Below are 26357 nucleotides of genomic sequence, written 5' to 3' on the forward strand. Positions count from 1 at the left end.
TTTCCGTGTGCAATGGGAGTAAGACATTTAAGCGTGTTAACTAACACAAGGCTGTCGGTTCAGACGGTATCCCTAGCCTCGTCCTCAGATCATTCGCAGAACAGCTGGCTGGAGTGTTTACGGACATATTCAATCTCTCCCTATCCCAGTTTGCTGTTCCCACTTGCTTCAAGATGTCCACCATTGTTACAGGTTCCCAAGAAAGCAAAGCTAACTGAACTAAATGACTATCACCCCATAGCACTCACTTCTGTCATCATGAAGTGATTTGAGAGGCTGGTTAAGGATCATATCACCTCCACCTTACCTGACACCCCAGACCCACTTCAATTTGCATACCGTCCCAAATCATCTAACGATGATGCATTGAACTTCACACTTCCCTATCCCATCTGGACAAGAGGAAAACCTATGTAAGAATGCTGTTCATTGACTATAGCTCAGCCTTCAACACCATAGTACCCTCCAAGCTCCTCATTAAGCTTGGGGCCTTGTGTCTGAATACCGCCCTGTGCAACTGGGTCCTCGACTTCCTGACGGGCCGCCCTCAGGTGGTGAAGTTAGGAAACAACACCTCCACTTCGCTGATCCTAAACACAAGGGCCCCACAAGGGTGGGTGCTCAGCCCCTTCCTGTACTCATTGTCCACCCATGACTGCGTGGCCATGCACGCATCCAACTCAATCATCAAGTTTGCAGACAACACAACAGACAACACAACAGTAGTAGGTCTGATTACCAACCAGGAAAAGCCTACAGGGAGGAGGTGAGGGCCCAAAGGAGCTGATCGTGGACTTCAGGAGACAACAGAGATTACGACCCTATTCACATCGATGGGACGGCAGTGAAGAAGGTGAAAAGCTTCAAGTTCCCCAGCGTACACATCACTGACAGTCTGAAAAGGCGCAACATTGAACTCTTCAACCTCAGGAGGCTGAAGAAATGCGTCTTGGTCCCTAAGACCCTCACACATTTTTACAGATGTACAATTGAGAGCATCCTATCGGGCTATATCGCTGCTATATCACTGCCTGGTAAGGCAACTGCACTGCAGGACTCTCCAGAGGGTGGTGTGGTCTGCCCAACACATCACCGGGGGCACAATACCTGCCCTCCAGGACATATACAGCACCTGATGTCACAGGAAGGCCAAATAGATCATCAAGGACATCAACCACCCGAGCCATGGCCTGTTCAACCCGCTATCATCCAGAAGGCGAGGTCGGTACAGGTGCATCAAAGCTGGGACCGAGAGACTGAAACACAGCCATCAGACTGTTTAAATAGGCATCACTAGCCAGCTTCCGGTTACTCAACCCTCGACCTTAAAGGCTGCTGCCCTATGTAAATAAACATGGAATCACTGGTCACTTTTTAAATGGTATCCTTCCAGGATACCCGGCCAGGTCTATTAGAAAGGCCTGCTCACAGAAGTGTTTTAGGGAGCGTTTGACAGTGATGAGGGGTGGTCGTTTGACTGCGGCTCCGTAGCGGATACAGGCAATGAGGCAGTGATCGCTGAGATCCTGGTTGAAGACAGCGGAGGTGTATTTGGAGGGCCAGTTGGTCAGGATGACATCTATGAGGGTGCCCTTGTTTACACATTTAGGGTTGTACCTGGTGGGTTCCTTGATGATTTGTGTGAGATTGAGGGCATCTAGCTTAGATTGTAGGACTGCCGGGGTGTTAAGCATATCCCAGTTTAGGTCACCTAACAGAACAAACTCTGAAGCTAGATGGGGGGCGATCAATTCACAAATGGTGTCCAGGGCACAGCTGGGAGCTGAGGGGGGTCGGTAGCAGGCGGCAACAGTGAGAGACTTATTTCTGGAGAGAGTAATTTTTTAAATGAGTAGTTCGAACTGTTTGGCTATGCACCTGGAAAGTATGACATTACTTTGCAGGCTATCTCTGCAGTAGACTGCAACTCCTCCCCCTTTGGCGGTTCTATCTTGACGGAAAATGTTATAGTTGGGTATGGAAATCTCAGAATTTTTGGTGGTCTTCCTGAGCCAGGATTCAGACACGGCAAGGACATCAGGGTTAGAAGAGTGTGCTAAAGCAGTGAGTAAAACAAACTTAGGGAGGAGACTTCTGATGTTGACATGCATGAAACCAAGGCTTTTTCGATCACAGAAGTCAACAAATGAGGGTGCCTGGGGACATGCAGGGCCTGGGTTTACCTCCACATCACCCGCGGAACAGAGGAGGAGTAGTATGAGGGTGCGGCTAAAGGCTATCAAAACTTGTCGCCTAGAGCGTTGGGGACAGAGAGTAAAAGGAGCAGATTTCTGGGCATGGTAGAATATATTCAGGGCATAATGCGCAGACAGGGGTATGGTGGGGTGCGGGTACAGCGGAGGTAAGCCCAGGCACTGGGTGATGATGAGAGAGGTTGTATCTCTGGACATGCTGGTTGTAATGGGTGAGGTCACCGCATGTGTGGGAGGTGGGACAAAGGAGGTATCAGGGGTATGAAGAGTGGAACTAGGGGCTCCATTGTAAACTAAAACAATGATAACTAACCTGAACAACAGTATACAAGGCATATTGACATTTGAGAGAGACATACAGCGAGGCATACAGTAATCACAGGTGTTGAATTGGGAGAGGTAGCTAAACAGTAGGTGAGACAACAACAGCTAATCAGCTAGCACAACAACAGCAGGTAAAATGGCGTTGACTGGGCAGGGAGGGTCGGATTAACTACACACAGAGCCTGAGTGCGGCTGGGGCCGACAGATAAAACATAAACAAGCAGAATGGAGTACCGTGATTAATGGACAGTCCAGCATACATCAGCTATGTAGCCAAGTGATCAGTGTCCAGGGGGCAGCGGTGGATGGGACTGGCGAGTATTATCCAGGTAAAAAAAAAATGGCTGGCCGTGCAGAAGGTAAAGCCGCTAGCAGTGGCTAACAATGACTAAATAGCTTGTAGCTAATTAGCTGGTTAGCTTCTGGAGGTTCTTGAATGTGTTCTAAAAAAATAATAAAAATATTTAAAAAATAATAGCGATTCCGTATCACATTGGGTGAGGCAGGTTACCGGAGGGTATAATCGAATTAAAAATCGAAAAGAGATTGAAAGTAAATATGGGTCCAGTGAGTGATTGAGCTGGCTGGGGACGCGGCAGGCCTGTGACAGTTAGCAGGCCTGTGCTAACAAGCTAACAGTTAGTAGGCCGGGGCTGAGCAAGGTAGCAGTTAGCGGACCGGGGCTAAACAAGCTAGCAGTTAGCAGGCCGAATTAGCAAGCAAGCAGATAGCAAGGGCTAGAAAGTTAGTCTTTGGGGGACGTCGCGATGGGGTGAGTCTGTTTATGCCTCTTCATGCGGTGACATCGATAGACCGGTCGTGGGTCCGGATATTGTGGCCCAGGAGTATGCTTTGGTGGTAGCACAGGAGCTCTGGCCGGGCTAGCTTCAAGCTTTAGCTTTAACTTCCTGACTGATGTCTTGAGATGACGCTTCAATATATCCACATAATTTTCCTGCTTCATGATGCCATCTATTTTGTGAAGTTCACCAGTCCCTCCTGCAGCAAAGCACCCCCACAACATGATGCTGCCACCCCCGTGCTTCACTGTTGGGATGGTGTTCTTTGGCTTGCAAGCCTCCCCCTTTTTCCTCCAAACATAATGATGGTCATTATGGCCAAACAGTTCCTATTTTTGTTTCATCAGACCAGAGGACATTTCTCTAAAAAGTACAATATTTTCCCCATGTGCAGTTGCAAACCATAGTCTGGCTTTTTTTATGGTGGTTTTGGAGCAGTGGCTTCTTCCTTGCTGAGCGGCCTTTCAGGTTATGTCATTATAGGATTTGTTTTACTGTGGAGATACTTTTGTACCTGTTTCCTACAGCATCTTTACAAGGACCTTAACTGATCTTTGATTGATTTTCACTTTTCGCACCAAAGTACGTTCACCTCTAGGCGACAACGTGTCTCCTTCCTGAGCGGTATGACGGCTGTGTGGTCCCATGGTGTCTATACTTGCGTACTATTGTTTGTACAGATTAACGTGCTACCTTCAGGCGTTTGGAAATTGCTCCCAAGGATGAACCAGACTTGTGGAGGTCTACAATTTTTTTTCTGAGGTCTTGGCTGATTTCTTTAGATTTTCCCATGATGTCAAGCAAAGAGGCACTGAGTTAAGGTAAGCCTTGAAATACATCCACAAGTACACCTCCAATTGCCTAAAATGTCAATTAACCTATCAGAAGCTTCTAAAGCCATGAGATAATTTTCTGGAATTTTACAAGCTGTTTAAAGGCACAGTCAACTTAGTGTATGTAAACTTTTTACTCACTGGAATTGTGATAAGGTGAAATATTCTGTCTGTAAACAATTGTTGGAAAAATGTATTGCGTCATGCACAAAGTAGATGTCCTAACTGACTTTCCAAAACTATAGTTTGTTAACAAGAATTGTGTGGAGTGGTTGAAAAACAAGGTTTAATGACTCCAACTTACGTGTATGTAAACTTCCGGCCTCAACTGTATATACTGTACTCTACTGTAGTTTAGTCTATGCCACTCCGACATGGCTCATCCCAATATTTATATATTTCTTAATTCCATTCTTTTACTTTTAGATTTGTGTATGTTGTGAATTGTTAGATACTACTGTACTGTTGGAGCTAGGAACACAAGCATTTCGCTTCACCCGCTTTAACATCTGCTAAATATGTGTATGTGACCAATAAAATTTGATTTGATTTAGTACCCAGCTCGTTAACAACCATTAGGTTGCTAATACCCTTTTACTCACCACTCCGACATCAATGCAAATACAATAGAATATCACATCAAACACTGATCATTAAAACAGTATCATCCTTTTAAAACTCACCTCACTGTGATGGTAATTTTGAAGAAAGAAGATCAACAACAGGTTGACAATTTGTGGAAAACATGGTCTGAATTAAAATGTTGATTTGTTTCTTTATACAAAAGCCTCATTTAAGTGATAATGCCATAGAAGCTGGTGTTTGGAGGATATATTGGCACGTGTTGTTAGGCCCGAGACGACTAAGTTGAGCCAAACCATGCCAATATATCCTCCAAACACCGGCTTTGAGGTCATTGTCACTTTAATACAGGTTACCAACATATTCAAATAACGATTGACATTTGTTTTCATGAAACAGTTATTTTGATTAATTTATTCAAGCTATTTCATCCTTCCACAATATATAGATACAAATCTAGGGTTGCTAAGGCTGGTTGTTCATTCTATTGGTTCGGTTGCCAGAGACCTAACCCAGTAGTTCAGTCTTTTTGTTCTGTATCAATGGACACGACCCAGTCATTCTTTCTAAATGTTCCATTGCCATCCCTTGCTTGCTAGCTAGTCAACAACCGCTAACTTACTGTCACGTCAAAAAGCCGTCAGAATAACAGCAAAGTAACTGCATTTGGGTTTGTTTAAGCTGCTTTCAAGTGACATTTATTTGCATACATCCATGACAATGAACTAAGGGTGCCCTGATTTTGCCTGCCATAGAAAATGTCCTCTCTCATCAGGACACTGTTGTTCAGAGGAGCTAGCCAACACAACTAAAACAATCCCTTGAAACTGAAGCTGGAAAGACAACAAACTAGCTGCACTTCATTTCATTTGACCTGTTTTTTATTAATAGTTCTTTGTATATATCCATAAAAATGATGCGGATTTATGACTTTGACTGGCTGAGAAAAGTTGCCTGATTGTCTGTCTCATCCCGACAAGTTCATTAATATGGGGCAGCTGGGCAGCTGGAGAAAATTTGAATATTGAAGGAATGTTATAAATGTTGGACAGACAGACAGCAATGTTTATACAATTCTCCGCTGTTGAAAACTAAATGTTACTCTAAAGGAAATGTGAGATAATGATTTTTATAGTGGAAATCAAGTTTATAAATTGCCTGGCTGGGCTGATGAGACAGTGTATTGCGCAATCAGATGGAACAGAGTAAATGGGCATTTTAATGTCATAGATTTAGCCGGTGTTAAGTTTTGGAATGCACTTTTTAAAATATTTTTTTCTTTATGAAATTGGGGAGAAAAAGGGTTAGTTTCCAATTGGTAGTTACAGTCTTGTCCCATCGCTGTAACTCCTGTATGGACTTGGGAGAGGCAAAGGTTAAGAGCCTTGCGTCCTCTTAAACACAACCCAACCAATCCTCACGGCTTCTTGACACAATGCCCGCTTCACCCAGACCTTAGTTACTTTTCACAATGAGGGAATGTTTGGCATTAACCTGGATGTGGCCTTAACCCAATGTGTCAGAGGAAACACCGTACACCTGGTGACCTTGTCAGCGTGCATGCGCCCGGCTCGCAACACGAGTTGCCAGAGCGAGTTGCAAGGGACATGGACATCCCTGCCAGCCAAACCCTCCCCTAACGACTCTGGGCCAATTGTGCGCCGCCCCATAGGTCTCCCGGGCGCGGCCGGCTGTGACAGAGCCTGGACTCGAACAAGGATCTCTAGTGGCACAGCTAGCACTGCGATGCAGTGCCTTAGACCATTACGCCACTCGGGAGGCGGAATGTGCTTTTATCCAATCCGCATTAGACCCACCTGTTGTATAAAGTCTAAAAGCCTACCACATATTAAGCATGGCAGAAAACCATTAAACAATGCTGTTGGTTCATTAATTGCGCAGGGCAGCTTACAGAATTAGCCTACAATTATAGTGAATTTGTATTTGATTTTGAAAGCCTAGTAATAGGGCATTTTTTGTATTTTCAAAATTAATAAGCTGACACATGACCTTTTTAGCTACAGAATATCTCACCACTGTGCGTTTCCATCTCCTGTTCTCTCTCCTTCATTCCTTTCTCCATTATGCAGAGAGAGGTGCTCTCAACAGTTTAATGAAATGTGTTTTGTTGTGAAAAGATGTTGATATCGATGTTCCCGAACAGATTTCACTTGGTTTGGCTGCAGGAACAGGGTTGGATAACCCACGGCATACAGAGTTTGGGTGGAATATCACCTGTTGCACAGAGAGAGGCTGCATGCTCCTCAAACAGTGGTTGGAGTGAAAAATAAGTGTATTATTAACCCAGACATTTCCATATGCAATCCCGTGTGAAGCAGAGTTTTGATGGTTGCCACTAATAAGAGAGGGATCCCAGCTGCTACGATATTTATTTCTCAGCTGCTAATGTTAATCACAGCTCAGCATGATTGAAATCAAATGGGAAAGCGGCCTCCATTCGATATTCGAGTGCATACGGATTACATTTCTTTTTTTACCCTAACCCTGTTCCTGCCCATTTTGATTTTGGGCCATTCTAAATCAAAACTGATTTGAAATATTAGTAAAGACAAGATTAAATTGAGAATAGTCTGATGGGTGAAAATATGATCACTTGATGAGAGAACAGCGTGTGCAGCCTGAGACAAGGAACGGAGCGCAAGCTTTTTTTGGCGTTTTTTTTCTTCAAGTCATCAATAGCCTCATGCATCATGCAGCCCATATACGTTTGGATTTCTTAGACATTCTAAGGTTTTGTATCATTCGCAACTGAAGTTGCCAAATACATCTACCCTATAGGACCTGTTTCAAATGATCCCTTTTACACTCAAAATGTCCTTTCTATTTTATTAAATAATTGCGCAGGAGACAAGCATATCTTGTCTGCTAAATGAACTAGCATACAGCCCATGGCATTTCACATAGTCAGATAACATATAGTACGCCTGTTCTGTTCATCTGAAATACATTTTCATCATATCATAGTGTTTCTTTAGACCTGCTTAAATTAAGATTCATTGTGATGGTGTATGTTGAATTGATTGATTGGACTTTTTGAAATGTAGATGTTCCAAAGGATCAGCATCAATCAGCTGCTGGTATGCGCGGAGGCCTGGAGATGCTAAACGTGTTTATGTTCATTAACACGTTTAGCAGCCATTTTGTATGACAAGCTGATAAAATGTCATGACGCCACAGCCCTAGTAATGACCACTACCATTAATCTTTAGCGAGGATATCTCACTGTTTAATTCTACATGCTCACAATCATAACTCGATTGAAAGTACCAGCGGCTCCCAGAGCGAACAATATTCAGTCCACAATCTTGCATGCAGCTAAATGAATTGCAGGACTTTCTCTGGTGATTGCATCGTCTCAACTGCTGCTGAAGCACTGCTTGCCTAAGTAGAAGATGATTACCTGAATGAGAGATGTCTTAAATGAAGTGAATGTCCTTGATGACAAGGTGGTTTTTAGCAGACAGTCACCACAGGAAGCAGAACGATGGTGGCGTTCTGCAGCACTGTTTATCTGTTACAGCCTCTGTTTGTTGTATATGGCTCTGGAGGCCAGAGAATAACTGCTACCACCAAAGAGCTGAATCACATTAACCTATGGCATTTTGAAATGTAATTTTGCGATGTCATACCTTGCTGTCGCTGCTGCCTGAGATATACCCAGTTGGTACAGGCACTTACTTGCATACTGTTTGGAAAACTCTCTTTTTGTGTCATGCAGGTCACTTTGCTTTTGTTTTAAGAATGAAACTATAATGTATTTTTGGTGTGTTTTTTTTTTTAGGTTAAGGAGAGGTTGCTATGCCAACAGAGCCTGGCCCTGAGTCAGAGGTGAAGAACGCAGCAGAAGTGTCCTCCCAGCAGAAGGGGGCAGCAGCAGGCATGCAAGACTCTGCTTCAGACGGCAAGATGGCTAAACAGGTACGTAGGAGAGCACAGGAAGTTCAATCTACACTATAATTAGGGCCTTGTGTTTTTTTCTGGTGAGATCACGTGTAATCTTCGTCCTACATCAACCATTGACAGACATTTACACACATTCAGTGATGTCATAATTATAATGTAAACTATCAAAGTAAAGAAAGTCGCACATTCCATTATATAAACTCCTAGCAATTTAATGGGTATTTACCAACGTTTCGGCATCACTGTGCCTTCTTCAGGGTGATGCCGAAACGTTGATAAATACCCATTAAATTGCTGGGAGTTTATATAATGGAATGTGCGACTTTCTTTACTTTGATAGTTTATAGTTTATTGTTAGTCAGCAGCTCCACACAAACTATTTTTTCTGGGTGTGTGCCAGCTCATGTTTTTTAAGTCGTAATTATAATGGACATCATTAATTTACTTAGAATTTCACCTGTGACTATGTAACGCCCCTATGTAGGACCAGGACTCCAAACTGATCGACGACCACAGGGAAACAGACGACGTTTCAGAGAAGACCACCCCATGCAAGACCCCAAAGTCCCCCCAGAAGACTTCCAAACGGCCAAAGACTGTTCCCTTCAAGGTCACCCTACTGGACACCTCTGACTATGAGGCGGGGATTGAGGTAAGGAACCTCCCTCCAGAGCAGTGCTATGTTTTAATATTGCAGGCCACATTTCCAAGTCCTGGAAGGAACCAGTCAAAATATGTTTGTGTGGTTTTACCAGCAGATGCGACTAGTTTCTTTACTTTCGGACGTTAGGTCTTTGTTGTGATTATGTTATGGAGCTGCAGAGTGCAGATAAGGCCGGCGTAAAGCAGATGACAGACAGGGTGTCATGTTGGGAGCTCTCCGTGGGGCAAGGTTATACCATTCTCTGCCACAGACACACATTCCAATCATTAGGTGTAGTGACACAGAGAATATAGTGAAGGAAAAGCAGGCTCTCTCGCTTACAGTGGCTGTTATTACAGCTTCATCACCAAACAAGACACGTCTTCATGCTGGTAGAGAATGGTCACTGTAGTCAGTATCCTCTCCCTGGCTAATCTGTACCAGCCTACCTTTTAGCAATGCGGATGTATTTACATACAGTACACTAGTGTTACTTTCAATTGTATTTGGTTGCACAAAAACAGTCCACCGCGAAGCCAGATGTTAAATACAATTCCATTTCAACTTTCTGTGCCGGTGGGCAGGACGGTTGGTCATTATGACGAGGGGGGATTAGAGACAAAATCGTATTATTTAAAAAGACTTTTCAAACGTGGGTCTGTTGTAGACCCACTTCCCCTCTGCTTATCCCATCTCCAAATAAAAGTGTCCCCCCCCCCCAAGTTATAATACGACCGTTTAGATATGTTGTCTCAACCTCCCCCTGTATAGCCTGACATGAGGTAAGCAGAGATGAAGTGGGTCTACAACAGACCCATGTTTGAAAAGTCTATGTCATAATACGATTGTTTAGATGTTTTGTCTCAAATGATCCCACTTCATAAAGACCAACCGTCCTGCCCAAGTAAGTTGAAATGCAATTGTATTTAACTTCTGGCTTCCCGCGGACTGTTTTTTGTGCAACCAAATACAATTGAAAGCAATGCTAGTGCATGTAGGAAAAAAAGCAGCTAGTGTCAGCCAGGAAGGCAGGCTTTGCCACACCCCACTGCCCTCGCTCCCCTCTTCCAGGGCCCCTCCTAGACATAAATATACAACATGGCAGAGCAGAAATACTGTACACTTTGAGGGTCAGAGGATATCTCCCTTTCTGCCACATAAAATCCCTCAACAAAACCCAGTGACAGAACAATGGGAAATCTATACTCATTACATTGCGACCCAGGTGCAGTCAAGCAGAAAATAGAATATTGTGTTATCGTGAGCTGCCCTTATGATACTTAATTTCATGCAAAGGTATGTGCGTGTGTCTGTGTCTCTGATGTAAGAATCTCAAGAACATTAGCCTCGCTTTCACCAACCATTCTCAAAAGAAAAAATAGCAAAAATAGGTAAAGCAATACTTTCAAGCCACTCGCAAAACTTTTGCTGCTCTCAACACTCGACATAAAACTCCAAATTATGATTACCAAAGCCTTTATGCAATGTATTGTCCTTTGCTTCCCTTTGTACTTCCATTCATTACTACAGAATGATGTACATATCGACCCCCCCCCCCCCCCCCCATTTTACTCATCATATTGACATAACAAGCTGCTGCAGTACAGTGTTTATCCAAAACCCTTACCTCGCTCCCGGCTTGCCTCCGACCCCCTTCCGGTGTTTAATTGGTGGGTTGGAATGTCAAGCCAGTCCTATCAAACCTCCTCCATGCTCCAGGAGTTGATAATAATAGTGTTAAGGAAAGGCAGGCACCACTTTGTGACAACTCTCACTGGAGGAGGTGCCCCATCCAAGGGTTAATTAGCCCGTCTCGTCATGACTGCTTGGCTCTGGCACCCCAGGGGCTGCAGGGGGAGAGGGGGCCGCACACTCCCATACTTCCCTCACCCCTTCCTTCTGCTCACTAGTGCATACTCTATCAGGCCATGCATGGATGAGCTGCACTGTATTATTGTGCAGAATGGTGCTATTTCTGGCGCCATATGTTTTATAGAATACTCTGTGACTCTGACAATGAGTTTGTTTGTACTCTTTGCCAATAGTTTAAATGTGTTACTGTCTCCTGTGCTTCTTTTGAGGGAAAACACTTGTGAGGAAGTTGGCAAGGTGGAGTTGAAGTAATTACACCGTGAAAGGGAGTGTCCACGGACAAACCCCTCAGTGTCTTAGTCACCGGCGTATTAAGATCCTTAACATGCCCGGAATGTATATTTTTAATAGCTCATCTTTATGCCATACTGTCCACTCCGACAGACCCTACATCCACATCTACATCTTCTCTCTACAACCTTGCCATGGGGACTGTGTTGAATGAAACGGGGAGAGTTCTTAAGTGCTTCCAGAGTATTATCCCACAATCTTTTCAATCCTAATGAGCCAAAAGACACACTCCCAGGAAAAGTACCTGCTGCCTTGGCAGCAGCTACTGGGGATCCTAATAAATACTGAATACTAAAACTCCTCCTAGCTCTGGCCTTGAGATAATAAGGAACCAAAAACTAGAGGGATGGTGCACACATCTGCATCTGTTTCCCTGGCAACGGCTTGCTCTGTCTCCCTGTCACCGCGGAAACCAGGCTCCAGGGAAAGCTCTGAGCCGCACAGACGCTTACTACCCGGAGAGCAGCATGCACAGCTCACACACACAGCTCACTAGCTACGTACTCCAGGGAAAAGTGTGTGTGTGTGCGCGTGAGTGTGTGTGCAGCAGCAACCTCCACCCATAGTCTGGACTCTGGGATTGAAATATCGGGGCACCATGTTACTCTGATGGAGTCAGAGTAATGTTTTTTTTTTATGTGTGAATGTCTTCTTGAATTTACACAATAGTTTTTCCCCCTCTATTTGTTAAAGTTACATCAAGGTACTGTATATCATCGCTAGAATGATTTGCTAAAATGCCATCCCATCCGTTGTCTCTCCTTTTGACATCTGAGTAGCTTTGATAACTACATTTGCACACTTCTTCGGTCTGTCCTTCACAGGAATGTGACAAGAAGATGAACCATTTGGATAGGGTTGAGTGGCATTGGATATTGCACTGTTTGCTCAGACCGCTTATCATGCAGAAAGCAATCTTCCTACAATTCAGTGTTCATTTTCCCTGTCAAGTATTTGATCAATTCTGACTGTAACACAGCACTCAAGGGCAGAACTGTTCTAGCCTGTAGACAGCAACAGATAGCAGCTGGTGTCAAGATGGCTTCCCTATCTGGTTGGGGAGAGAGACACATTCTGTTGTGTTGATTGATACATTTGCAGTTACATGACACTCTCAATACACTTCCAAGAATACAAATGTATGCACGTCAACAAAACCATGCGGTGTCGTTATGCTTTAATCAGTGAGGCCAGGTCACATGGTCAGAAATCTCCTGACCCTTGATTTGACCCTTGATTTGAATGACACGTGTGTCTGTGTTTCTGCAGAAGCACTGCAAAGGACAGGCCCTGCTGGACAAGGTGTGTGAGCACCTCAACCTCCTGGAGAAGGACTACTTTGGTCTGACATTCAGCGAGGCGGACAGCCAAAAGGTTAGTGCCTTGTCATGTAGCCTCTGACCATTCATGTACCCCCCTCCCCTTCCCCCTTCTTCTCATGAAATACTGTCTTCGGCACAATCACCATTCCTCTCACGAATAACAACAGAAGACACAGCAGGCTCTGGCAATAGTGAGCCACTCCCTTCAGGATTGGAAATGAAAATGTGCATGCTAGGTCAAATTCAGATCAACAAGCAATTTATACAATTTAAGATAAAATGGCGCCCTAAACTCCTTAACACATTTGAACACTTAATCATCATCAGCCTACATTAGATAGCCCGATTAGTGCTCCACTGACGTCTGTGCTTTTGACTCTCCAAATGGAACTAGGAAGGGTAATTGGAGTAGAACGGGTGTAATTATGGTTATTACGCAACTGGCTAAGATTTAGCTCTGAGACCAAATTGAATGGCCATGACAGTCAGCCTGTATTAACTGGTATTAGGGTTGTTTCGAGGATGTGTGTGTTTTGGGTCTACCCTTCCTGTGTACACCTCACCTTCAGGGCAGGTATTGCAAATTGCAGTGATTGTGTAAAGATAGGATTTGGCATGTTGAGAGAGAACGGCCAATAAGGTGAGACAAACACACCTGTCTCCTGTCACTAATAACAGCTTGTATAGGTCTCAGTAGATACAGAATGACATGTTGTGACCTGATTTGTCACAAGTGGTTGAGATTTTTGAGCCCATTCTGTCTGGGGAAGAGAAAGTAGTGTGTGTGTGAGGCAAACACGATAAATGCTGGAGTATTTATCTCACAGCATACAGTTGAAGTCTGAAGTTGATATACACCTTAGCCAAATACATTTATACTCAGTTTTTCACAATTCCTGACATTTAATCCCAGTAAAAATGATCTTCTTAGGTCAGATAGGATCACCACTTTATTTTAAGAATGTGAAATGTCAGAATAATAGTAGAGTGATTTATTTCAGCTTTATTTCTTTCATCACATTCCTAGTGGGTCAGAAGTTTACATACACTCAATTAGTATTTGGTAGTATTGCCTTTAAATGGTTTAACTTGGGTCAAATGTTTCGGGTAGCCTTCCACAAGCTTCCCACAATAAATTGGGTGAATTTTGGCCCATTCCTCCTGACAGAGCTGGTGTAACTGAGTCAGGTTTATAAGCCTCCTTGCTCGCACACGCGTATTCAGATCTGCCCACAAATGTTCTATAGAATTGAGGTCAGGGCTTTGTGATGGTCACTCCAATACCTTGACTTTGTTGCCCTTAAGCCATTTTGCCACAATTTTGGAAGTATGCTTGGGGTCATTGTCCATTTGGAATACTCATTTGCGACCAAGCTTTAACTTCCTGACTGATGTCTTCAGATGTTGCTTCAATATATCCACGTAATCTTCCTTCCAATTATCCACATAACCTAATATCCACATCATTTTCCTTGGCAAGTCGGTTAGATGTCCTTTTGTTAACAGTTTGTTAACAAGAAATTTGTGGAGTGGTTTAAAAATGAGTTTTAATGACTCCAACCTACAGTGCCTTGCGAAAGTATTTGGCCCCCTTGAACTTTGCGACCTTTTGCCACATTTCAGGCTTCAAACATAAAGATATAAAATTGTATTTTTTTGTGAAGAATCAACAACAAGTGGGACACAATCATGAAGTGGAATGACATTTATTGGATATTTCAAACTTTTTTAACAAATCAAAAACTGAAAAATTGGGCGTGCAAAATTATTCAGCCCCATTACTTTCAGTGCAGCAAACTCTCTCCAGAAGTTCAGTGAGGATCTCTGAATGATCCAATGTTGACCTAAATGACTAATGATGATAAATACAATCCACCTGTGTGTAATCAAGTCTCCGTATAAATGCACCTGCACTGTGATAGTCTCAGAGGTCCGTTAAAAGCGCAGAGAGCATCATGAAGAACAAGGAACACACCAGGCAGGTCCGAGATACTGTTGTGAAGAAGTTTAAAGCCAGATTTGGATACAAAAAGATTTCCCAAGCTTTAAACATCCCAAGGAGAACTGTGCAAGCGATAATATTGAAATGGAAGGAGTATCAGACCACTGCAAATCTACCAAGACTTGGCCGTCCCTCTAAACTTTCAGCTCATACAAGGAGAAGACTGATCAGAGATGCAGCCAAGAGGCCCATGATCACTCTGGATGAACTGCAGAGATCTACAGCTGAGGTGGGAGACTCTGTCCATAGGACAACAATCAGTCGTATATTGCACAAATCTGGCCTTTATGGAAGAGTGGCAAGAAGAAAGCAATTTCTTAAAGATATCCATAAAAAGTGTCGTTTAAAGTTTGCCACAAGCCACCTGGGAGACACACCAAACATGTGGAAGAAGGTGCTCTGGTCAGATGAAACCAAAATTGAACTTTTTGGCAACAATGCAAAACATTATGTTTGGCAAAAAAGCAACACAGCTCATCACCCTGAACACAACATCCCCACTGTCAAACATGGTGGTGGCAGCATCATGGTTTGGGCCTGCTTTTCTTCAGCAGGGACAGGGAAGATGGTTAAAATTGATGGGAAGATGGATGGAGCCAAATACAGGACCATTCTGGAAGAAAACCTGATGGAGTCTGCAAAAGACCTGAGACTGGGACGGAGATTTGTCTTCCAACAAGACAATGATCCAAAACATAAAGCAAAATCTACAATGGAATGGTTCAAAAATAAACATATCCAGGTGTTAGAATGGCCAAGTCAAAGTCCAGACCTGAATCCAATCGAGAATCTGTGGAAAGAACTGAAAAACTGCTGTTCACAAATGCTCTCCATCCAACCTCACTGAGCTCGAGCTGTTTTGCAAGGAGGAATGGGAAAACATTTCAGTCTCTCGATGTGCAAAACTGATAGAGACATACCCCAAGCGACTTACAGCTGTAATCGCAGCAAAAGGTGGCGCTACAAAGTATTAACTTAAGGGGGCTGAATAATTTTGCACGCCCAATTTTTCAGTTTTTGATTTGTTAAAAAAGTTTGAAATATCCAATAAATGTCGTTCCACTTCATGATTGTGTCCCACTTGTTGTTGATTCTTCACAAAAAAATACAGTTTTATATCTTTATGTTTGAAGCCTGAAATGTGGCAAAAGGTCGCTAAGTTCAAGGGGGCCGAATACTTTCGCAAGGCACTGTAAGTGTTTGTAAACTTCCGACTTCAACTGTAGGTACCTCTGAGAGAAGGTAGGCCCCCTCTTCAATACCAGGGCAGCATTTACTGTATGGGGTCCTCGGTGACTCTAAGCCAAACAATACTTGATTGAAATGTCTTCCTCAAACTCCTCTCTGCCTCTCTTTGAGGATATTATGTCCACACCATTTGGGGAGAACATCTATTGTGTTATGATTGCTTTGTGAACTTTGACTGCAGTGCATCCTGGCAGCAGAACAGTGAGAACAGTTGCTATTCTTGCTGGACTGCTCTACAGAGAGGAGACAAATGAGACAGTGCCTTTTTAGTTATTGAGTGGTATTTGGCCCAGGCCGACATCAGAGAGATTCAGGAGGATAATAAATGACTGCTGTTGATTATGGTGCTTAGCACGCTGATTAAGTACCAGAGGACCTCACTCAGGTTGTGTGTGAGTGAGAGCTTGTTAGTGTCTGTGTGAGTGGATTTCAGTTCATTAAATGCAAACCTCACCGGCCAAGTTGTGTGCGTGAGCGCTGCAAAATAATTTCACCAGCACCAAGTGCTAAAATAGAATTTGGCCCTATTTGAGACATGCCAAACGCTGCAAGTCCCCTCCTTATTGGATATCGGTAAGCTACAAACCCACGTTGATGCCTATAAGACAAACAAGGAGAGATTAATTCAAGAACTAACTAAAAAACGAACTAGGCTTCTCTTTTTATGTGTGGATTAATCGTTGGAGTAGAGAAACATGATTTTATATGGCTCTGGGTCAAAATTCTACAAAGAACCATCTAAAAAGAGGAACATGTGCATAACAGGTAAAATAACAAACCAATGTTTATCTCTAAGGACAAACCAGGCCCACAGTGTCCAGTCTGGAGCGTGAAGCCCAGAGCTCTGCTGGTTGGCTACTGCATAGCAAGTTAGAGGTGCCAAAAGCACTGGTCTGCCCTAGAAAGCCTATGTAAATTACAATCACTAGAATGGCAAAACAATGTTTTTTTAAACAGCCCTTTTGGCCTGTAAAATGTGTTTACTATGATCAAGTTTGATCCTCATAGTGAATTATTTGAAAGTTCGCTACAAATCGAGATATTTAATTAAATAGTGATCCATTCTGACTACTACATTTGTGACTCACCACCTGGATTTGGTCTTCTGTAGCAAAATTATGTTTTTTACATTGGACTAAAGCAGAGGCTCAGTGCTACAAAATAGTATATCACACACTGCATATTTGGGGAACAATGGGAAAGTATTTCTGCTGAGAAAATGGCCTTTGAATGGTTTGGTATCTAGTGAAGAGCTCTTCTTTGTCTACACCCATTCAGCATCGTTCACACCCTCTTAAGCTTTAGCCCCACCCATCTCCTTTCGCTCTCGGTGAGTTCACAGCACACACTTGATGCTCTGGACGATGATTTGTTTACCTCTGGATAACATGAAAACATGCTAACCAGCTCTGCTGGCAACAATTATATTACGCTTTTTTGCAGATGTTTACTGACACCGGCCATATTCAACAGGTGTTGTACACTTTAGATGAGTCATGTAGCTAGCTAGGTAAATAATAAACCTGGCTAGGTAAACAGCGTGTAAGATCACACACGTCACGTAACGTTAGCTAACGAGCCAGCCAGCAAATGTTAGCTAGTTAAACAACAATGAACATAGTGCCAAATCATGCCGTTACTATCCTGCATGAACCTGGTGGGAGCTAACTAACCAGGTTCAATGTTAGCTAGCTAACATTAGGCTCTAACTAGCGAAGCAAACGGTTCTGGGATACTAATAATAACGTCATACACATAACATCAGCTAGGGAGCCAGCCAGCTAACGTAAGCTAGCTAGCTAACAGTACACTTTCTCTTGAAATGAAACCACTTTCTGTCAAAATTAGAAACGTGTAATATCTGAATGTAGCTAGTCAGACTATCTTACCCGTATACATAATCATGCATGATGGACGCATCTCCCTGTCACGGATGCCATGCCATGGTTGCTCTTAGTTTGAAGATGTTATCCTTAGTTTGAAGATGTTTTCTCCATCTCTTTAGCTATCACACTCTAATTCCACAGATTTTCAAAACTCAACCTCCAGAAAGTGGAGAGCAACACTTTTGCTGCTCCACTACACGATACATTAAAAAAAAGCCGCGTTCAACAAGATTACAAACACAGACTGACCAGCTCAAATAGACAGAAGAGAAGCCTTCTATATGGCAGACCAATCTGAACTCCTCTCTTGGCTTGTCCAGCCAACTCATTATCTCAGCCAATCATGGCCAGTAGGAAGGTTGCTGACTTTTTCTGTGGCTTAACCAACAAGGCTCGTAATTTAATAATTGTATTTGTATCACGGGCCAGCAGGCCACAAGGAGACTTGCGCCCTCATGCATGCTCTTTGCATGCTCTTTGCATGTGCACCCAGCAGCGTTGGGTTAACTCTCTCTGGCATGATAAAAATGACTACATCAACCATGATCGTTTCTGATATTTGGTGCCATTCAGCAATATGGGGTGCTTCAAATTCAAATACTTCCGGCTTCATGTGCCATCGTCGCTATCACTATCTACCGGTTTCAATGTCTATGGGACAAACTAGCTAGCAACAGCTAGCAACAGCTAGCTAGCTAAATGTCCTTGAATGTTTCATGTATGTTTCGACCTGTCCCTAAATGATTAAAGTTGGTTCACAGTTGGTTTGATATGTTAACCTGCGTGTCATGATTGTGTCTGGTGGGGATAGACAAAATCAACATGTGCGGATTGCCGGTGTAGTCAGCATGTTAGTGTGCAGGTGTGGGTGAATATTTCAGGTTGTGTGTACTGAAATTGCCACTGTATCGCATTAGTGGAAACCAAGACTGTTCTCATGGCAGATCTGATCGTTTTGACTACTAGCAGGTTAGGAGAATAATGTTCAGGTTCTGAAAAGGGTTAGCTAAAATGTTAAAATTGTCCCTGATGCAACTAACATATCTAATTACAACCAGGCCTGCCCTGAGAACAGACTTGGTTTCCACTAATGCGATGCTGTGAAATTGGCAGGAACACTCCAAAGATAGTATTGGAGACTGCGGTGCTGTTTCAACCTATTCCACTCCTGATTTTACAGTGATATAGTGATACTGTAGTAGCTGCCAAAAAGACTTTCACCATTACTCGGCAGCTGGGATGTGCCACTCAGGCTCAGAAAGCTGGGAAGCTCACTGTCAGTGGTCAGGCACACGCCTGCCTGCACTATTATCCATGCAATAGGCATATTCACACTTCCTGTTCAACTAACAGCACATAAGCATGGTGTGATTGTCAAAGAGCAGGCCATAACCTGAGAGATTTCACACCCGACAAGAGGGTGTGCATTGAATGAGAAAGCTTTATCAACACAAGGCAGGAGGGAGAGTAGCTGTACAAAACTGCGCCTCTTGTGGCGAGCGATGTCAATGTACATATCTGGTGTGATACGAGCTAGGATAACTGGCCAGTGGTAATTCACTGTCAAAATGGGCTAACAGATGCTGGGACTGACACTCTCATTTCCTCATGCTGAAAGTCTCAGTGGGGGAGGGTTCCTCCTGTTTCCTCCCTCTCCTCCTCGTTCCATTGAACCACATGTACAGTGAAGGCTTTCATTAGAAACACCATTTGTAATTAGAGCTGCGGAGTGAATCAGAGCATGGCAACAGGGTGTGCATTAGCCACGTCTCTCACAGACGCCTGTGAATGCTCTCTCTTCTGTCTGTCTTTCAGAATTGGTTGGACCCCTCCAAGGAAATCAAGAAGCAGATGCGCAGTGAGTATCCTTGGCCCACACGCAGTATACGTAGCACATAGCACAGACACATCACATCCACACACAGTGACCGAAAACACAGTTATTATTCAAATACTGTTTGTTTCTAAATGGAATCTGCTAAGTACTTATGCAGTACAATGAGAAGCTATAGGTCCATTTAAGACAATATAATGAGTTTATGTTTAATACAAGCTTGTTTCTATGCTATTGTTGTAGCCGTACTGTTGCCGTAATTAAATGTTCTCAGACACTTTTATTGGTGATTTGTGTCACACACAGGTAGAATCAATCCCCTTACTTTTTCAATCTTTACTAACAACATGTCATTGGCTTTGAGTGAAGCCAGTGTGTCTATGTATGTGGATGACTCAACACTATACATGTCAGCTACTACAACGACTGAAATGACTGCAACACAGAATGTGTGGCAAGGAATAAATTAGTACTAAATACTTAAAAAACATTGTATTTGGGACAAATCATTCACTAAACCCTAAACCTCAACTAAATCTTGTAATAAATAATGTGGAAATTGAGCAAGTTGAGGTGACTAAACTGCTTGAAGTAACCCTGGATTGTAAACTGTCATGGTCAAAACATATTGATATCATGGTCAAAACATATTGATATCACGGTCAAAACATATTGATATCATGGTCAAAACATATTGATATCATGGTCAAAACATATTGATATCATGGTCAAAACATATTGATATCACGGTCAAAACATATTGATATCACGGTCAAAACATATTGATATCACGGTCAAAACATATTGATATCACGGTCAAAACATATTGATATCATGGTCAAAACATATTGATATCACGGTCAAAACATATTGATATCACGGTCAAAACATATTGATATCACGGTCAAAACATATTGATATCACGGTCAAAACATATTGATATCACGGTCAAAACATATTGATATCATGGTCAAAACATATTGATATAATGGTCAAAACATATTATGGACATCTGTCCATAATAAAGTGTTACTCTACCTTCTTAACAACACTATCAACAAGGTGAGTTCTACAGGCCCTAGTTTTGTCACACCTGGACTACTGTTCAGTCGTGCAGGTGCCACGAAGAGGGACTTAGGAAAATTACAATTGGCTCAGAACAGGACGTACACAGAGAGCTAACATTAATAAGATGGATGTCAATCTCTCCTGGCTCAAAGTGGAGGAGAGATTGACTTCATCACTACTCGTTTTTGTAAGGTATTAACATGTTGAATGCCTGTCTGAACTATTGGCACACAGCTCGGACACCCGTGCATACCCCACAAGACATGCCACAAGAAAGGAGTCTCTTCACAGTCCCCAAGTCATACTATGGGAGGCACACAGTACTACATAGAGCCTTGACTACATGGAACTCTATTCCACATCATGGATTTTGTGTTGTAGATATGGGGTAGTAAAGTAGGGGCCTGAGGGCACACACTTAATGTGTTGTGCAATCTCTTGTGAATGTATTGTAATGTTTTTAAAATGGTATAACTGCCTTAATTTTGCTGGACCCCAGGAATAGTAGATGCTGCTAATGGGGATCCATTATAAATACAAATACATCACATCAGTGATGTCCAGTCAACATGGGCAGTAAACTCATCCCCTCTCCTCTGTCTGTCCTCAGCTGCTCCCTGGCACTTTGCCTTCTCTGTCAAGTTCTACCCTCCAGACCCCTCCCAGCTCACAGAGGACATCACCAGGTACTGTGGTCCAGCAGGGCAGCATGAAGAGGCACCCATATCATTTTCACACTGTATAAAAACTCAGTTTATTAGGTACACCACTCCATTCACCAAAATGGTTTGCTCCAATAAACAGTGATTCACGTGGCCATGGCTTGCTACATTTGAAGTCGGAAGTTTACATACACCTTAGACATATACATTTAAACTCAGTTTTCACAATTTCTAACATTTTATCCAAGTAAAAATCCCCTGTCTTAGGTCAGTTAGGATCACCACTTTATTTTAAGAATGTGAAATGTCAGATTAATAGTAGAGAGAATGATGATTTATTTCAGCTTCTCTTTCTTTCATCACATTCCCACTGGGTCAGAAGATACATGCACTCAATTAGTATTTGGTAGCATTGCCTTTAAATTGTTTAACTTGGGTCAAGTGTTTCGGGTAGCCTTCCACAAGCTTCCCACAATAAGTTGGGTGAATTTTGGCCCATTCCTCCTGACAGAGCTGGTGTAACTGAGTCAGGTTTGTAGGCCTCCTTGCTCGCACACGCTTTTTCAGTTCTGCCCACACATTTTCTATAGCATTGAGGTCAGAGCTTTGTGATGGCCACTCCAATACCTTGACTTTGTTGCCCTTAAGCCATTTGGCCACAACTTTGGAAGTATGCTTGGGGTCGTTGTCCATTTGGAAGACCCATTTGCGACCAAGCTTTAACTTCCTGGCTGATGTCTTGAGATGTTGCTTTAATATATCCACACAATTTTCCTGCCTCATAATACAATCTATTTTGTGAAATGCACAAGTCCCTCCTGCAGCAAAGTACCCCCACAACATGATGCTGCCATCCCAGTGCTTCACGGTTGTAATGGTTTTCTTCGGCTTGCAAGCCTCCCCCTTTTCCTCTAAACATAGCAATGGTCATTATGACCAAACAGTTCTATTTTTTATCAGACCGGAGGACATTTCTCCAAAAAGTACGATCTTTGTCCCCATGTGCAGTTGCAAACCGTAGTCTGGCTTTTTTATGGTGATTTTGGAGCAGTGGCTTCTTCCTTGCTAAGCTGCCTTTCAGGTTATTTCGATATAGGACTCGTTTTACTGTGGATATAGATACCTTTGTACCCGTTTCCTCCAGCATCTTCACAAGGTCCTTTGCTGTTGTTCTGGGATTGATTTTCACTTTTCGCACCAAAGTACATACACCTCTAGGAGACAGAAGGCGTCTCCTTACTGAGCGGTATGACGGCTGCGTGGTCCCATGGTGTTTATACGTGGTACCTTCAGGCATTTGAAAATTGCTCCCAAGGATGAGGTCTACAATTTTTTTTCTGAGGTCTTGGCTGATTTCTTTTGATTTTCCCATGATGTCAAGGAAAGAGGCACTGAGTTTGAAGGTAGGCCTTGAAATACATCCACAGGTACATCTCCATTTGACTCAAACTATGTCAATTAGCCTATCAGAATCTTCTAAAGCCATTACCTACTTTTCTGGAATTTTCCAAGCTGTTTAAAGGCACAGTCAACTTAGTGTATGTAACTTAATGTTCGATTGAATGTTTGAATAGGCAAAACGAGTGACCTAAAGGACTTTGAGCGTGGTATGGCCTGCTGGGCTTTCCATGCACACCAGTGTCTATGTTTTACAGAGAATGGGGCGACAAACAAAAAACATTCAGTGCGCGAAAACAGTTAGTTGAGTAGAGAGGTCAAATGAGAATGGCAAGAATCGTGCAAGCTAACATGCGGGCCACGAACAAGTAAGTAACGGCGCTGTACAACAGTGATGTGCAGAATGGCATCTCAGAACGCACAACTTGTCTGTCCTTTCACGGATGGGCTATTGCAACAGCCGACCACACCGCGTTCCAATCCTATCAGCTTCTAGTGTAGCCTGAGTAACATTTTTATTTAATTTTTTTTATTTCATCTTTATTTAACTAGGTAGGCCAGTTGAGGCCAAGATAAAGCAAAGCAGTGCGACAAAAACAACACAGAGTTACACATTAACAAACGTACAGTCAATATTGCAATAGAAAAATCTATGTACAGTGTGTGCAAATAGAGAAGAGTAAGGAGGTAAGGCAATAAATAGGCCATGGCGGAGAAATAATTACAATTTAGCATCAACACTGGAGTGATAGATGTGCAGATGATGATGTGCAAGTAGAGATACTGGGGTGCAAAAGAGCAAGAGGATAACATGAGGACACAATGGGTAAAATTAAGGACAAGTTTATTCAGCAAGCTTAGCGCTCCATCACAGCATACATCATCAGCACATGCATACTCTTCTTCTCCCTATCTGAAATCCTGTTCTCATTGTACTTCCGTTCTGTGTCAGAATAGGTAGGGTAGAATACCTGTCTCTAGTGGTAAATGTGGGTAGTGCAGCAGAACACAACATATTTCCCCCTTGTGAAAGCTTTCTAAGAACTACCCAAATAAAACATTTCACAATTCTTTAATTGAACAGTTATTCTTATTCAAAGTACAGAATAATAGCACTGTTAAAATGCACAGCGTAGTAACCAAAACAACAGTAACTGCAATTACGCTTACTGATCCAGGCCTGTACAGAATGTCATATTTGAAGCACAGTAAGCGAGCAGACCATCTTGCAATGGGCATTCCATTACCTTTCGATGCAAATAGGCAGTGGTGGGAAAAGGAACTAATTGTCATACTTGAGTAAAAGTTAAGATACCTTAATAGATAATGACTCATGAAAAATTGAAAGTCATCCAGTAAAACACTACTTGAGTAAAACTCTAAAAGTATTTGGTTTAAAATATACTTAAGTATTAAAAGTAAATGTAATGGCTAAAACATGCTTAAAAATATAAATCATTTCAATTTCTTTGTATTAAGAAAACCAGATGCCACTATTCTTGTTTTATTTATTTATTTAAGGATAGCCAGGGGCACACTCAATCACTCAGATATAGTTGATAAATTAAGCATTTGTGTTTAGTGAGTCCGCCAGATCAGAGGCAGTAGGGATGACCAGGGATGTTCTCTTGATAAGTGCGTGAATTGTAAAAAAAAATGTCTTGTCTGGCTAATTATTCAAAATGTAATGAGTACTTTTAGGTGTCAGGGAAAATGCATGGAGTAAAAAGTATATTATTTACTTTAGGAATGTAGTGAAGTAAAAGTTGTCAAAAAGATAAATAGTAAAGTACAGATATCTACAAAACTAGTTTAGTGTACTTTAAAGTATTTTTTACTTAAAGTACTTTACACCACTGCCAATACGGGTAGAAAAGGCTTGATGATCAGTTCGTAGGATAAAAGGTTGTACCCCACAGGAACGTTCGCTACGGCTCAACTGACCACACGCAAGTAAGCGGTTCCTTTTCTACCATACGGAGGAGAAGGAACGGCATGCAGAACTGTCCGTTCTGTTCCGTCTGGATGTATTTGCACACCACCCAAGTCATAATCTGATGCATCTGTGGACACCAGAAGAGCAGGGTCGAGTATAGCCAGAATCACGGAATCCAGATAACACTATATTTGGATAGTCCCTCTGTAGTTGCTCTACAGACTATCCGTAACATTTCAGTTAACTTCTTCCAACCTTAAACCTTAAACGTTATCCTAACCCTGAACTTAACCCTTATTCTTAACATCAATCAAACTGTGTCACATGCACTGAATACAACCGGTGTAGGCTTTACTGTGAAATGCTTACATACAAGCCCTTTCCCAACAATACAGGGTTAATAAATAAATAACAATTATAAGGCTATATTCAAGGAGTACCGGTACCGAGTCAATGTGCAGGGGTACGAGGTAGTTGAGGTAATATGTACATGTAGGCAGGGGCAAAAGTGAAAGGCAATCAGGATAGATAATAAACAGAGCAGCATCAGCGTCAATATGCATGTGTGGGTGTATGAGCGTGTGTGTTGGAGTGACATTGTAAAAAGGTGTGAGTGTGTGGGTAGAGTCCAGTGAATATGGATAGAGTCAGTGCAAGAGAGTCCATGCAAAAAAAAAGGTCAAATGGTATGGGTAGCCATTTGATTAACTGTTCAGCAGTCTTATGGCTTAGGGGTAGAAGCTGTTCAGGAGCCTAAACATTGCCCTAAATCTAGCTGTAACCTCAGCAAGCAATTGCTTATTCAACAGATGGTTTGTTGATGGTGTGACCATCTGTAGAGTATGTACAAAAATAAAGTGTGACCAAACAGAATTCAACAATTATTGCACTTAGTAGGAATCAACTAAATGTATTGAAAAGTAATTAATTAGCCTAAGTTCATCATTAGACATGAACAGAATGCATCAGTGATTCGTATTTCGTGCGACTTTCTGAAGAGGCATCGAGAATTCCCCGTCTGTGTATCTGTGGTGCGGGTGCCTACCACTTTGTGTTGCTGTTAGCGATGATGGTGGGGGCGGAAACCTGGAAAAACAAAATGCAGAAAATGAAATTTGGGAAAACGGATTCAGGCTACTAATAATACAGATTTAATAGGGCCCTATATAAAGTATACACACACATATAGTATTCAGACCCCTTCACCTTTTCACATTTTGTTACATTACAGCCTTATTCTAAAATGGATTTAATTGTTCTTCAATTCAGACCCTTTACTCAGTACTTTGTTGAAGCACCTTTGCCAGTGATTACAGCCTCGAGTCTTCTTGGGTATGACGCTACAAGCTTGCACACCTGTATTTGGGGAGTTTATCCCATTCTTCTCTGCAGATCCTCTCAAGCTCTGTCAGGTTGGATGGGGAGCGTCGCTGCACAGCTATTTTCAGGTCAAGACCGGACTCCGGCTGGTCCACTCAAGGACATTCAGAGACTTGTCCCGAAGCCACTCCTGCATTGT

At 42.5% G+C, this 26357-nt stretch overlaps 1 protein-coding gene across 8 annotated transcripts in view; it reads left to right on the top strand.

Moving 5' to 3' along the window:
• The window catches only part of LOC109890921 (band 4.1-like protein 1), a 117746-nt gene that overhangs the window by 58799 nt on the left and 32590 nt on the right, over positions 1-26357 (top strand). For all 8 annotated transcript variants that reach the window (XM_020483066.2, XM_020483069.2, XM_020483068.2 and 5 more), the window contains exons 2-6: positions 8555-8691; positions 9161-9328; positions 12752-12856; positions 19756-19798; positions 21453-21528. In XM_020483066.2, the coding sequence (XP_020338655.1) occupies positions 8572-8691; positions 9161-9328; positions 12752-12856; positions 19756-19798; positions 21453-21528 (512 nt within the window). In that variant the 5' untranslated portion in view covers positions 8555-8571. The remainder of the gene's footprint in view (positions 1-8554; positions 8692-9160; positions 9329-12751; positions 12857-19755; positions 19799-21452; positions 21529-26357) is intronic.

The sequence above is a fragment of the Oncorhynchus kisutch genome, linkage group LG5 (assembly GCF_002021735.2).
Source record: "Oncorhynchus kisutch isolate 150728-3 linkage group LG5, Okis_V2, whole genome shotgun sequence".
Classification (NCBI taxonomy): Eukaryota; Metazoa; Chordata; class Actinopteri; order Salmoniformes; family Salmonidae; genus Oncorhynchus; species Oncorhynchus kisutch.